General features: G+C 37.0%; 1 protein-coding gene across 12 annotated transcripts in view; it reads left to right on the top strand.

Annotated features, from left to right (window-relative positions):
* sec31a (SEC31 homolog A, COPII coat complex component) overlaps positions 1-14,426 on the top strand; it is a 69,554-nt gene that overhangs the window by 10,659 nt on the left and 44,469 nt on the right. For 11 of the 12 annotated variants that reach the window (XM_028805361.2, XM_028805356.2, XM_051929664.1 and 8 more), the window contains exons 8-14: positions 1,606-1,705; positions 3,432-3,593; positions 5,273-5,425; positions 6,173-6,397; positions 6,481-6,555; positions 7,804-7,854; positions 13,720-13,791. In XM_028805361.2, the coding sequence (XP_028661194.1) occupies positions 1,606-1,705; positions 3,432-3,593; positions 5,273-5,425; positions 6,173-6,397; positions 6,481-6,555; positions 7,804-7,854; positions 13,720-13,791 (838 nt within the window). The remainder of the gene's footprint in view (positions 1-1,605; positions 1,706-3,431; positions 3,594-5,272; positions 5,426-6,172; positions 6,398-6,480; positions 6,556-7,803; positions 7,855-13,719; positions 13,792-14,426) is intronic. The other variant, XM_028805355.2, reaches the window with a different exon arrangement.

Below are 14,426 nucleotides of genomic sequence, written 5' to 3'. Positions count from 1 at the left end.
ATCTCTTTCGTCTCGCGGGTCTTTTAAGTGTCTTCCGTGATCTTCACGTAAAGATCACGTCTCGTATCCCTAGTCTTTCTCTAGGATTTTTTTTATAATAGAGAGATATCCATTTTGGAGTCATGAGTTTGCTGGATCCTGTCTCAATAGAAGAAAGTGGAAAATCGTTGTTCTGCTAAACTCTGGTATTCTTTTACAGTATAGTGCAATCTCTCATACTAACGGCCTGTTCTTATCTTGAATGTATGTTGATGTACTGTAATGCGTGATTGTGACCTTTGACAGACCTATGTCTAGTTTACAGCAGGGGTAGGAACCGAGCTTGCTTGTGAGACTGCTGTTTACAGGTTAGATAGATGAATGTATAGGTTTTGCTCTTTTCCTTGACTACTAATGTTATGAATAAATATTAATTTGTGAATAGGTAATTATGATAAATGAAGTTGTGCAGTAAGTATAACATTCTTATTCCTAGCATTTACACAGTACATACATATAGTGTCAGTCCAGTTGTCCATGTACACAAAATGTAAGTATATATTAAAGCATTTAGTGTTTTCAAACCAGCATTATTTATTGTTAATAAAAATGAAAATACAGTGCACTCCATAATTAATGTATTGGACAAAGACACATTGTTCTTTGATTTACACCTCATTTTCACAGTTTACAATGACAGATCAAGCAATTCATATGTGATTAAAGTACACATTGCAGACTTAAATTTAAGGGTATTTATGTAAATTTCAGTCACAGCAATTAGAAATTACAACACTTTCTATACACCCCCCCCCCCCCTTTAAAGGTACAAATAATGTTCTGGGACATAGGACACTTACTGCTTTGTTTCATTTCCCATGCATGCAATGACTGTCTTCCTTAGCAAATTTTGTGAGATTGTGACACAGTGCTCTATAATGCAGATTCTTTGATTACATTTCTGTCCAGATGCACAGGATAATTTGTGTGTGTGTGTGTTATCGCAAATTGTTCAGGCTTTCTTCTAGTATTGAATTTAGTGGTTTATTATAGTTTATTTTGTTTTAATACATTGTTATGTCCTGTATTTCTTTTTTAGTGTTTTATGTGGGATATTATTTGTATCCGGGTGGCACTGTGGCGCAGTGGGTAGCGCTGCTGCCTCGCAGTTGGGGGACCTGGGTTCACTTCCTGGGTCCTCCCTGCGTGGAGTTTGCATGTTCTCCCCGTGTCTGCGTGGGTTTCCTCCAGGCGCTCTGGTTTCTTCCCACAGTCCAAAGACATGCAGGTTAGGTGGATTGGCGATTCTAAATTGGCCCTAGTGTGTGCTTGCTGTGTGGGTGTGTTTGTGTGTGTCCTGCGGTGGGTTGGCACCCTGCACGGGATTGGTTCCTGCCTTGTGCCCTGTTTTGGCTGGGATTGGCTCCAGCAGACCCCCATGACCCTGTGTTCGGATTCAGCGGGTTGGAAAATGGATGAATGGATGGATTATTTGTATCCAATGTTATATATACTGTGCTGTTCTTTCTGAGATTTTGTGATGTTCCTTGTGCGTGGGAAACACACTATATAAATAGTTTATTATTATTATTGTAATACTATATTACACATCCTTGTTTTTTACAGAGGAATCCTTGCAATTGCTTGGAGCCTTGCAGACCCAGAATTGCTGTTGAGTTGTGGGAAAGACAACCGAATTTTATGTTGGAATCCAAACACCGGAGAGGCAAGTAATTTTACAGATATTTCTTTCACATCCTAGGAAATGCTTCTGGGACCATTATTTTTTGCATTGAATATTATTTGCTGCTCAAGTGTTGTTTTTTTTTTTTTCTTCATTATTTTTGTCATTAGAATGGAAGAAAATTATTGTTTGTTTGAAAGTTGCTATTTCTGAATGGTAAGGAGTTGCATTGTGTCTTCGTGGACCTAGAGAAAGCATATGACAGGGTGCCTATAGAGGAGTTGTGATATTGCATGAGGAAGTTGGAAGCAGCAGAGAAACATGTAAGAGTGATACAGGATATGTATGAGGGAAGTGTGACACTGGTGAGGTCTGTGGTAGGAATGATGGATGTGTTTAAGGTGGAGGTGGGATTACATCAGGGATCAGCTCTGAGGCCATTCCCCATGGATTATGATGTTTGCGGATGACATTGTGATCTGTAATGAGAGCAGGTTGAGGAGACCCTGGAGAGGTGGAAATATGCTCTAGAGGGGAGAGGAATGAAGTTCAATAGGACCAAGACTGAATACATGTATGTCAATCAGAGGGAGGTCAGAGGAATGGTGAGGATGTTGGGAGTAGAGGTGGCAAAGGTGGATGAGTTTAAAAACTTGGGATCAACAGTACAGAGTACAGTATATGTGGATGAGAAGAAGATTGCAGGCAGGGTGAAGTGGGGAGATGGAGAGTATCAGGAGTGATTTGTAACAGACTGATACCAGCAAGAGTGGAAGGGAAGGTGTACAAAACGGTAGCAAGAACAGCTGTGTTATGTTTGTTGAAGAAAGTGGCACTGACCAAAACACATGAGATAGAGCTGGAGGTGGCAGAGTTAAAGATGTTAAGATTTGCATTGGGTGTGATGAGGATGGACAGGATTAGGAACGTGTACATTAGAAGGTCAGCTCAGGTTGGACGGTTTGGAGACAAAACCAGAGAGGGGAGATTGCATTGGTTTGGACATGTGTAAAGGAGAGATGCTGGGTATATTGTGAGAAAGGTGCTAGGGTTGGAGCAGCCAGGCAAGTGGAAAAGAGGATGGCCTAAGAGGAGGTTTATTGATGTGGTAAGAGAGGACATGCACATGGTGGGTGTGACAGAGCACAATGCAGAGGACAGGAAAATATGGAAACCGAGGATCTGCTAGTATGACCCCTAACGGGAGCAGCTGAAAGAAGATGATTGATTCGGTTTTTACTTTATTAACCTAGAAGTTCAGTGTTTTGCTATGAGGTTGTTTCAGTTCTACTCATTGTCAGTGAATGCTGCACTATAAGTAAACATAGTGCATGGTTTATTGTAAATAAATACCTAAGCATATTTCTTTTGTAAGCTGATTTTAAGGTAAGACTTAAGCATATCTTGTTTACTTCTTGTACAGTATATTATTAGTACTAGTTACTAATAAAGTGCCCCCTGGCTTAGTAAGTGTAAAATGTTGCTTAAGTATTAAACACTACACATCTTTATCTTCAGCCTAGGTGATAGACTGACAGAATAACATTACTGGTTAGTTGTCTGGTTTGGTGGAAACTTTTTTTTTTTTTTTTTTTTTTTTAATCATGATACTTTTTTTACATAGAGAAGTTGATTCTGTCTGGACCTGTCACACTAAATTACACCTCTGTCTTCTGCATCTCTGACAGCATAAGTATGCTAATTTATAAAGACTCGTATAAGGTGAAAGGTGTGTTTTATTGCTCATTCTTCTTGTATTTTTATTCAGGTTTTATATGAGTTGCCTACCAGTACTCAATGGTGCTTTGATATACAATGGTGTCCAAGAAATCCAGCTGTCCTTTCTGCTGCTGCCTTTGATGGAAGTATCAGTATTTACTCTATCATGGGAGGTACTGTGGATGGCCAAAGGCAGAAACACACAGATCAGGTGGATACCTACATTCCTTTCACTTACTTAATTCTTCCTGTTTCAAAGAATGTATACATGTAAATCCTTCAAAATCTTAATTTATAACATCAAATGAATATTCTTCATGCATTGTGCTTAACGATGTGCAAGAATGCTGAAATATCTAATATTTCACTCTGTGCTTAGATTGCTTATAAATATTAGTTGACTGGTACATGGTGGTATTGATAAATGTGCAGCATTTTTACTTTATAGCATTTATAAACAACTGGTTTGTTGCCAGTTTTATTTATATTAAAGAATGGTAGAAGCCTGTTAGCTTTTTTTCCCCCCAAAGAGACCACTATTGGAACCCATGGCATAATTCATAAGTAAAGTATTTAATCATTTTGTAACCTCTTATTCTTGTCTAGCCTTAAAGATTGAATTTATTTGATCAGACATGTTTAATATGCTGCCTGAAATTTTTGCATTAGTCACTTATGGTAAGATTTTAAGGGTATATGAGAGCATTCCCAATACAGATGCTGTCTTTCCTTCATATTAAATGTTTCCTTTAATTTTGGCTGTACCTCGCTTGGCAACCCTGTGATACCTATTTTACTTTTGGTTATAAATACTTTTCCTATAGTTGTTAATGTTTTTGCTTTAGATAAATTTTAATGTTTTGAAAGCTGTATTGTTAAGCTTTTTTTTCATGAGTGTGTTCCATTTTTCTGTTGTCTAAGGAAGATTTTCTTTTGTCGTTTAATTTTTGAGTGTATCACAATTTCATTTTTTGTTCTTGGATTTTTAGTTTGAGGTGCTAGGTTACATATTAGTGTTTCAAAGAACCGTCTTGATTCAGAAGGCTCTGTAAATTTGAGCGCAGCAAGAGAGCCCTTTTGTCCAAGGTTTCAGATTCTTCAGCAAGAGCCTTGAGGGGTGAAGACCTTTATAGAAAAACAAGTTTTTCAGTTTTGAAGTTTGTGGTGACATACCTTTTTATATAGTTAAGTACGTTTTCACCTTCACAGTGCTCTTTTTTGAATGGTGAAGGCTCATCGTTTAGTTGGATTGAATTTCTGAGTTTAGATTTTTTTGTAGTGAAGATCTTCCTTCTGGCCACAGTGGTTTTTTTAAGTGGTAAAAGCTCATCTTCCAGTCAAAGAAAATGTCATTTTTGACTTGTGACTGCTTATAACAATATTTCTTTCAGTTGTTTTTATGGTGAAAGCTTCTCTCATAATTGCAGAGAATTTTTGAGTTTTTTTTCTTGTGGCAATTTACCTTCAATTCCCTGTATATATTCAATCAATAAACAAGTGCTTTTAGAATGTCATTTTTTTGTATTCTGGTTTGGACTCTTGGTGTTTCATTTTGACTGATGTTTTTCTGGGTGCATTATCTGTGCATTTATTCTTTTGGTAAATGACTTGTTTCAGGAAAGAAGTATTTTTTATTATTTCTGGAGGACACATGAATTAAATGCTTTTAATATCATAACAGTGCTTTGAAACACATGTTGCCAATAATCTGTTCAGACTGTTTCACATTTTTCTATCTGGCAGCACAATTTGTTTGCTCATTTTCAACCTAGCTTATTTTAATTTTTAAAAACGTCTGAATATATTTAATTGTGGTATATTTTATATAAAGGTATTAATAACCGGTTATTATGTATCCTGACACCACTGCTTTTTATGTATTTTATAAAGTTAACCTCATCCTTTGGCAATCTGGATCCATTTGGTACTGGGCAGACTCTTCCTCCATTGCAGATCCCTCAGCACACTGTTCAGCAAAATCCTGTCCTACCTCTGAAAAAACCACCAAAGTGGATTCGAAGACCTGTTGGAGCCTCCTTTGCCGTGTGTATATGTTTATAGTTTTTTAACATTTGATCTTAAGAATTCTAACTATTTTGACATATAAAATATTCGTTCAGACATAAAACCATTACTTCAAAAATTACTTTATGGTAGCCCTTAGAACTACTAAATGTATGCAAGCAAGTTAGCCTCTTAACCAATTAGCAAGCTGTTTTTCTGCTTTTTGGTCATAAGTATTGGAAGTAACAACAACAACTTTTATTTGTTTTCATACAAATTGCTTTACAGTTGAAGAAAGAAATGTTTATAAAAATAAAAATCTAAAAATAAGATTAGGTAATACTAATTAACAAAGAATAAAGTAAGGTCTGATGGCCAGGAGGACAGAAAAAAAAAAAACATACCAGATGCTGGAGGAAAAAAAAATCTGCAGGGGTTCTGAGACCATGAGACCGCCAGCCCCTACTCGGCATTCTACCAAACATAAATGATCTAAATCAGTCCTCATGGTTTTCAGGCTTCACATGGAAAAATTTAGATGATGATGGTCATGTGGACATCTGGCCTTCAATCCATCAATCTAGGGGATCCTTGTGGTGAAAAAAATTAAAACTCCAGTAAAGCTTTTTCATAGTGTTTACCATTTCTGCCAAAGGAAACAAAGTTAATTGTGAAGTTGACAGTTACATCACTTCAAATGTGATATTTTTCAATTTCTTAATGAAAAATCGTTAAGTGATTATTTTTAAATATTATTCAAAATGATTTTTAACATTTCTTCCATAGTTTGGAGGCAAGCTCGTGACATTTGAAAATATAAAGACGCCTTCACAACAGCCATCAGCTCCACGTCTTGTCCATGTGAGTCAGGTTGTCACAGAAACTGAGTTTTTGGACCGTTCAAATCAACTTCAGACTACAGTACAATCTGGAAGCTTTGCTGAATTTTGTCAGTTTAAAATAGATGCATCTCCGACAGAACTGGAGAAAAATGTGTGGTCCTTTTTAAAGGTAACTCAATTTCATTTTAATTTTGTCTTTTAAGGTAAAATATGAAACTTTAGAAATTGTTTACACTATATTTCTTTTCTAAGATCAACTTTGAGCGGGATCCACGTAGCAGATACTTGGAGCTGTTGGGTTATAAGAAAGAAAAGCTTGCAGAAAAAGTAAGTTGCATTTTGGTATGGTTTATAGTCTTTTCAGACTTAGAAGCACTTAAAACACCTTACTGAAGATATGGAATGCCATTTCTGTTTACAAACAAACTGACTAGATTTCTTGTATTATAATTGACAATAATCCATCCAGATTTTGTTGTTTTGTTGGAGCCAAATTGTTTTGCATCTGTTCATAATTTGTTGACTAGTCCATGAATTTTGTGACTCTTATATTTGCCCATTTGGCTAGGTTTATTGGTATTTTTCTTTTACTATTGCATGCATCAATTCAGCTAAACAGTACATAGAATTGCTGGATATAATTTTTTTCATTTAGCAGGGATTTCCTAGTAACATTTTTATCATTTTAGGAGCTTCAGTAGAATTTTGAAAAATTTCATTTGATCAGTTTGTCAAACCTTCAGAATTTTAACTATATAGTAGAGGGGCCAGCATTTGACCAGTGGATCTTTTACATTCAAGCTGCCTGAAAATATCATTTTAAATAAATACTCACTGAAAATTTCCCACATTATATTTTATTTTGCACAGATGATGTGGTTTGGGGGATTTGAAAAGGGGAAAATTCATAAGCCTCTTTCAAGCTGCCCCATATCCTGATCTATAACTCACGTCCTTTTTTTCCTTATCCAGCCCATGCAATAAATTCAGATATTGCATGAAAATGAGTTAAGTTGCCATGAGAAAATGAGTTAATAAACTGTGTGGTCTCTGAAACAGCAACTACGTATGATGCAAAATAAAATGACATAGTATTCTTGGATCTGTTAGTCAAATATCTGCAATGCTAAACTACAGTAGATTGTTTAGTACTTGTATGATGATGTTTACTACTTGCATAATGTCCAGTTAACAGTAGTCTCCAGCTTAATGCTATATTTCCTCTTATTTAAATATTTTATTTGTATATGCATCTTAAGTTATTTTCCTTTATCTGTTGCTTTAGGCATAGTGGGATTTCCAACTTCTTTTATGGATTATTTATTGCTTTCTATGTAGAATGTGCTAATGTCAGTTTATGTCCAGTTATATTCAGTTGCTTGATTAATGTATTAATCATCACTTTACAATATATTTTTTTAAATACTGATTCTTTGTTAATGTTTAGTCTGTTTTGATGTCTTGTACATTTTTGTCTAATTTTATTTATTCTTTTGGGTTATAATTTAAGAAAATAATTGTAGTCTAGCCTTTAAATGTATGAACAGTAAATATTGTTTTTTTTTTCTTCCACAGATTGCTACTGCACTACAGAAGAACAGTATTTCACCTGGAGGAAGAGAAGAGGTAGGGATATCCCCAGCAAGAGTGATGAATGTGCCACAAAATAATGTGTATTAATATCTACAGGAATTTGTTCTTGTTTTAAAATAGAATCAATTTTCATCTTTTAATATGACCTTGCCACTATCTGGTTAGTGATAGTATTATCTTTACTAATTTTACTACTGGAGCTGTTTTTCATTCACATGAAAAGGATTTTTTTTTTGTGAAATATGTTTTTCTTTTTGGATGAAACAGGTTGTCATTTACAAATTTAGAACTTCTGAGTACATAGGCTTGAATGTTTCTTTCCTGTCAGCTTTTTATTTTTGATTGCAGGATCCTCCGTAGGGTGTCTGGGCTTTCCCTTAAAGATAGGGTGAGAAGCTCAGTCATACGGAAGGGGCTCAGAGTAGAGCCACTGTTCCTCCGCATCGAGAGGAGTCAGATGAGGTGGCTTGGGCATCTGATCAGGATGCCTCCAGGACGCCTCCCTGGTGAGGTGTTCTGGGCATGTCTAACCGGGAGGAGGCCCCGGGGAAGACCCAGGACTCGCTGGATGGACTATGTCTCTCAGCTGGTCTGGGAACACCTTGGGATTCTCCCAGAAGAGCTAGAAGAAGTGGCCGGAGAGAGGGAAGTCTGGGCATCTCTGCTCAAGCTGCTGCCCCCGCAACCCGATCTCGGATAAGCGGAAGAGGATGGATGGATATAATTTATGCCATCTTCCTGAACCTAAATAATAAAGCATAAACTTAGTTTGTTTTTTTTTTTTTGTTTTTTTTTTTAGTAATTATTTTAAAATTTATTTTGGAACAAATCCATAAAGGTTAAACGTGAAATTCTTATTTTTGAAGTCTTATGTCCCTATTTTATTGAAGGAGAAATGAGTGTTATTGCCTAATTGACTGAAGTTCTTTTCTTTTATGTGGGTGGAAACTGAAGAGTAACATTTTTATATATAATATGGAGAAGATTTCTCCCTTGTGTACAGATGGTGTGTGTATTATTTATCTTGATAGACCAGGTGCCACTAGGCTGAAATCTTGGAAGTAATTTTTGACGTTTGGGCATTAAGACATAAGTAGACTATTTTTGTTGGCATAAATCTGTTTTATGTATATACACAAAGCCCCATACAAAAACTGAATGTAGCCACCTCAGTCTGTTGGTTAATGGCTTCCAGCACAGCAGACATGATGGAGTAAAAGTTGGCTGAAATATTCCTGACCTGTTCGTCATTTCTTGTAGAAGTGACAGTGGGCATCCATAAAAAAATGACAAAAGAAACAAAATAGTTCTTCAGTGCAAAAACGTATTATAAGCCCTCTTAAAAAGGAATTAAAATAGTCTGTGTGTCATATTTATCACTTTTGTGAGTTAATGTTTGTCACTTCAATGCTCATTATGACGTAGCGGCTCTGACTACCATGCACATAGCAGTGCATTGACAGCATGAGCAGACTATAGAAATGAGGACTGTCAGCAGGAGCAGTGAGCAGTGTAGTGGGCTGAAACCAATGAGTGCAGAGATACTAAATGTGTCTGTAGAAGGATGAAACTGAAGGAGAGATGTGCTGAAGGGAAAGCAAAGAATGTGGTAGTGTCGCTGGGTGAACTTTAAGAGACCGAGCAAGCGGATAAAGAGTCTTGGTTTAAGTTTGTTTAATGCAACAAGAGTAACGGAAATCAACCCTCCTCATTGATGGCGTTTCCAATAGCCATAACGGTGGTTAAGGCTGTATATAGTTTCTTTTCTGACCCCATTCTGTTCCTCTCCATCCTTGCCTCTATTGTTAAAGAGCCTTTTTTTTTTTTAAACTGCATTGTCACATTTTCTTTCTCACTATGCTTGTGGGTCATCATTTAACTGGCTTCGCTGCATTTCTATACTTGATCACAAATCTGAAAATATCCAAAGTACTTCTGGTCCCAGGCATTTCAGATTAAGGATACTCAACCTGTATTATTTCTGCCTTTATTTTTCAAATTAATTTTCAGCAAAATGATTTTTTTCCTTTACTTTTCCTGCATTATTATTGGTTCTTAGCTGAAAGAAATACAGCAGTTGTTACCGCTCCAGGACAAGCAAGTCTTCATCATGATGTAGTGTTTCTAGTAGAATTTACTGCCTCTGGCATTTAACCTTAATGCAAATCATTTAAATCAGTTTTCCAGTCTGTCATGAAATCAAACGTGCAGCACAAAATATGCATCTCAAGCTAAAAAGGCTGGTTTGCTTACAGTGCCTGTAAAGAAATTTCCTTCAGCTTAAATTCTTTGTATCCATTCCACCTTCTTTGATCCATAGTTACCTGTTCCCATATATTGTCTTTTTTTAATGGAGTAAATGGAAACTAGTGCAAGAGAGTAGGTATAAGGAACATGAAACTTACTGCATACAAACAAATGAGAGTAGTGTTAATGCAGATAATGTGCAATTTGTATAGGGTGATTTGAGCCAGTTTAGTGGTGACCAAACTTTTTAGGAGTTAATAAAGAAGTGAAATTATAAACACTGGCAACATTTTTCATTCAATCATATTTTTATACACTTCTCCTAATTCCATTCATATTTGCAGGTAAATAATTGGCTTTTATTAAAGACTAGGGGGCTCCGCCCCCTGCTCGCTTCGCTCGCCAACCCCTGGTGTTGGGAAATTACAAAGAGCGTGATGTATGAATGAGATATAGCATAGTGTGAAGGTGTAGATGACGCAGATAGGAAGCAAACAATAAAGTGTTTGGCACAGTGTAAAGGTTTATTGGAAAATTTCTTTGTAAACAACATTAGTAGTAAAGATGGTGTCTTGTCCTTGAATGAGCTTTCCTTGGCATGGAGCATTTATGACCTTAACTTTAATGTCAGATGAACGTCGAACTTGTGAGAAGGCCACAAAGTTGTCCATGTCCAAAAACTGGCTCAGATAGGTAGATGCCAACCTTGTCCATGGTTTGTCCGTGTGATTTGTTGATGGTCATGGCAAAGGCAGGTTTAATGGGGAATTTGTTTCCGTTTAAGTGTAAAAGGTAATTCCAGGGCAGAACTTGTAAGGGCAATTCTAGGAATTAGAACAGTATTGTTAGCATGTGATAGTGTAAGAACTGTTGCTTGAATAACATTGTGTGTCATGGTGTAGACGACTAAACGTGTACAATTGCATAAACCCTGTGTAGTGTTAAGGTTTCTTAATAGCATGATTATTGTTCCGTTTTTAAGGCTAAGACTGTGTTGTGGTAATCTGGCTGGGTTAATAGTGTTCAAATATTCTAAGGGGAAATTAAGATGGTGATTGTCGTCATCACAGTCAACTTTGTCAGAGCTTAGAAAGAGGTGTGACTCTCCAGGAAGTAATGAAATGACGTGGTTATTAATGTGATCAACATTAATTTTTTTTGGACATAATATAGTTCGTTGTGTTAAAAGGGTATTTGGTCTAATGTGATTGCTGTTCCAAATATCTCCGTAAGTAAGTCGTCGCAGATAAAGGGTTGAGGAATTGTAATAATGTCTGGGTGAATTACATCTGTATTGGTGAGTGTACCATCTCCCAGTTGTAATAACCAATTGTTATATTCGGGATGTGGACATCGCATGTTTTGTACCAATTGTATCTTTTGAAAGCAATGCCAATTGTCTGCGTAACATTTTTTGTTCCGCGGTTTTAGAAGCGCGTTGTAGGCGCCGACGTTTGTTTTTTTTTTGATACAGGGTCGTGTTTGTGGTCCCGTTACTCGAGCCGTCTCGTTCTGTACCCGTGATCGTGAATTCATGACTTGTTTGATCTGTATCGTTAGGAATATGGATAAGTAATAAGGAGGATCGCACTCACTGTTAATATGCGGACTGTTCGTTTCTTCGTATTATCACCAATCAGGTACCGCGCTTGTATATGTATTGTAGTGTGGTCTCTTGTTGTTTATGTATGACGTCGTCGGCGTATTTTAAGGTGGACTGAACAATAGCTGAGTGCATGGCATGTGGAGCAATAGCTAAGCACTGTCTAAAATCTCCTCCTAATAAAAGTACCTTTCCTCCAAAGGGAATATTATTATTCATCAACGCAATGCCAATTGTCCGCGTATTTTAAGGTGGAATGAACAATAGCTGAGCGCATTGGATGTGGAGCAATAGTTAAGCACTGTCTAAAATCTCCTCGTAATAAAAGTAGCTTTCCTCCAAAGGGAATATTATTATTCATCAACGTTTGTAGATCACGTGCATTGTTACTGTTCATTTTCATAGTGGATACCGATATTTCTGTGATTGGGACCAGTATTTTGAATAAGGAGTGACATGTGTTTTTGGTGTCGAGACATTTTTTATTCCGCGGTTTCAGAAGCGCGCTGTAGGTGCCGACATGTTTTTTTTTTTTTTCATGTGGGTTCGTGTTTGTGGTCCCGTTACTCGAGCCGTATCGTTCTGTAGATATGCAGGATATGAATGTAAAGGAGGCAGTGTAATTTGACCCTTTTGACAACGTGTAAATTCATTACTTGTATTGCCAGTTGTTTGTTCAGGGAAGTTAAGTGAATGACAATGATTGCAAATGACATTCATTAATCCCAATGAATTTTCATGAATAGTGGACTCATTATTGAACACGTTGTCAGCTAACTGGCGCAATCGTTTAGCAGGTGTCTGTCGTTGATGTCCTTGACGTGTATCTTTTGCTTGTGCTGTTTGAGAGGCGCGTCGTTGTATGTGCAGTATTTGGGACGTGCTATTCTGGAGCTGTAATCGATTTGCCTGTGCTGTGTGAGAAGCCCGTTGCAGTTTACGGCGTTCATTGTTTGTATTGAGCCTTGCCCGTTTTTGTATGTTTAATATGGAGCCTTTTCTGTGGTTGAACGGTTAATAGTGCATCAGTGTAATGAGATCGATCTATGATGCATAATTTGAACGTGTTCAGATGACGTATGTTTAATACGGGCGGTTCGTTCAGTAATGGGGCTTTGTGTCTCATTTCTTATTTATGTTAGTGTGGTCGTGGGTCTGAATCCTCCTTTTTGTGTATGTTTCGTGTGGTATGTCCGTAGTCTGTCCCGTTTCGTGTGCAATGGGTTTGTGTGGCGCTCGCGTCTGACTTCTTTTTTTTTTTTGTGTACCAGGGGCGCGTTGCCTCACTTTTTTTTTTCTCTGTTAGTGGAGGGGGTGTTTGTGTGTCGTGGGTCTGAATCCTCTTTTTTGTGTGTTTACCGTTTCGTGTGCTATGTGGCGCTTGCGTCTGAGTCCTTTCTTTTTGGTGTTCTAGGGGCGCGTTGCCTCATTTCTTATTTCAGTCACTGGAGGGGGGCTTTGTGTGTCGGGGGTCTCAATCCTCTTCTTTGTGTGTGTTCCGTTTTGTGTCATGGGCTTCGTGCGGCGCTGTGTGCGGCGCCGGCGTCTGACTCCTTTTTTCTGTGTGCTATGGGCGCGGCGCCTCATTTCTTATTTTACGTTGCTTTCCATCCGGTTTCCGTTGCTTGGAGGGGGGGTTTTGTGGGGGCGCCTGCGCAGTACGTCTTTTGCGTCCACGGCCCATGGCCGGATGTCCCTGCGTCCATCCGGTTTACCATTCTTGTTTAGTAATATGGATTAATTACTGTATAGCTGTAGACTTGGAAAAACACAGTAACCAACAATTTAGGGTTTCATGTTTTTGGTGGTAAATTTTAAAAAGTGCATCCAACATTTGCTCCTTAATTGTTATGTCTAACATTGTGTTTATTATTAACATTTTACAACTTTATTCAACTAAATTGAATCTTTGAAAATAATATTGTTAGACTGCATGTTTGCATGTAAACCAGATGATTTTCTAACATTTAATGATTATTATTGCAATCATTAATTTAATCTTGGATTTTCTTTACTGTCCTCCTGTCCTTGAATTCCTTTCTGTTCAGCTAATTTGTGAACCTGAGCAGGAAGTTGAAACTGCTGAATGTGAAGCAGTGAAAGAACAGATTCTAGAAGAGGTACTTATGATTCTTTTTTTCTCTCTAAAATTTGATTTTTCTGTTATTTGATTCTGTGAATGAAATAGTGCAACCCTTGTCTTTACAAAATACTGTACAATGAAATAACAATTTTGTTTAATCATTTTCAGCATAAGATTCAAGATTGATTTTATTTGACAAATGTAACAATTTTTAGGGAATGTTGTTACGGGACAAATTCAAATTTATGTTCCGTTTAAAATGCTTTAAATTTAAATTCCAATCTGGCTAACTCTGGTTCTGCATTAGCCCAAAGTTAAAGCAACTCATAACAGGGCTCAGTGTTTGTTAGCAATATACCGGAATTATTCTTGCTTGCCTACTGTCGAATGAATGCTGTAGTGAAGTATAAATATACTTTTTAGAAGATAGGTTTTTGTAGCAAAATTTATAGAGGCATTATTATATCTATGTTCCATTTAGAATGCAGCCTTGGGTTTAAGCATTCTATTGGAAGTTCATTTATAAGTATTTATAGAAATTGAATAAGACATTGAATTAGTATTGCTTTTGTTTCAAGTCAAATCAGTAACATTTCTGTGACAAAGACCCTTAGAATGGCAAATTTTGTATTACAGGTGATACTGTTGAATTTATTTTACATTTTGGTTTCC

Source organism: Erpetoichthys calabaricus, chromosome 7 (assembly GCF_900747795.2).
Source record: "Erpetoichthys calabaricus chromosome 7, fErpCal1.3, whole genome shotgun sequence".
Lineage (NCBI taxonomy): Eukaryota > Metazoa > Chordata > Cladistia > Polypteriformes > Polypteridae > Erpetoichthys > Erpetoichthys calabaricus.
This window is presented reverse-complemented; position numbering and strand designations above follow the sequence as displayed.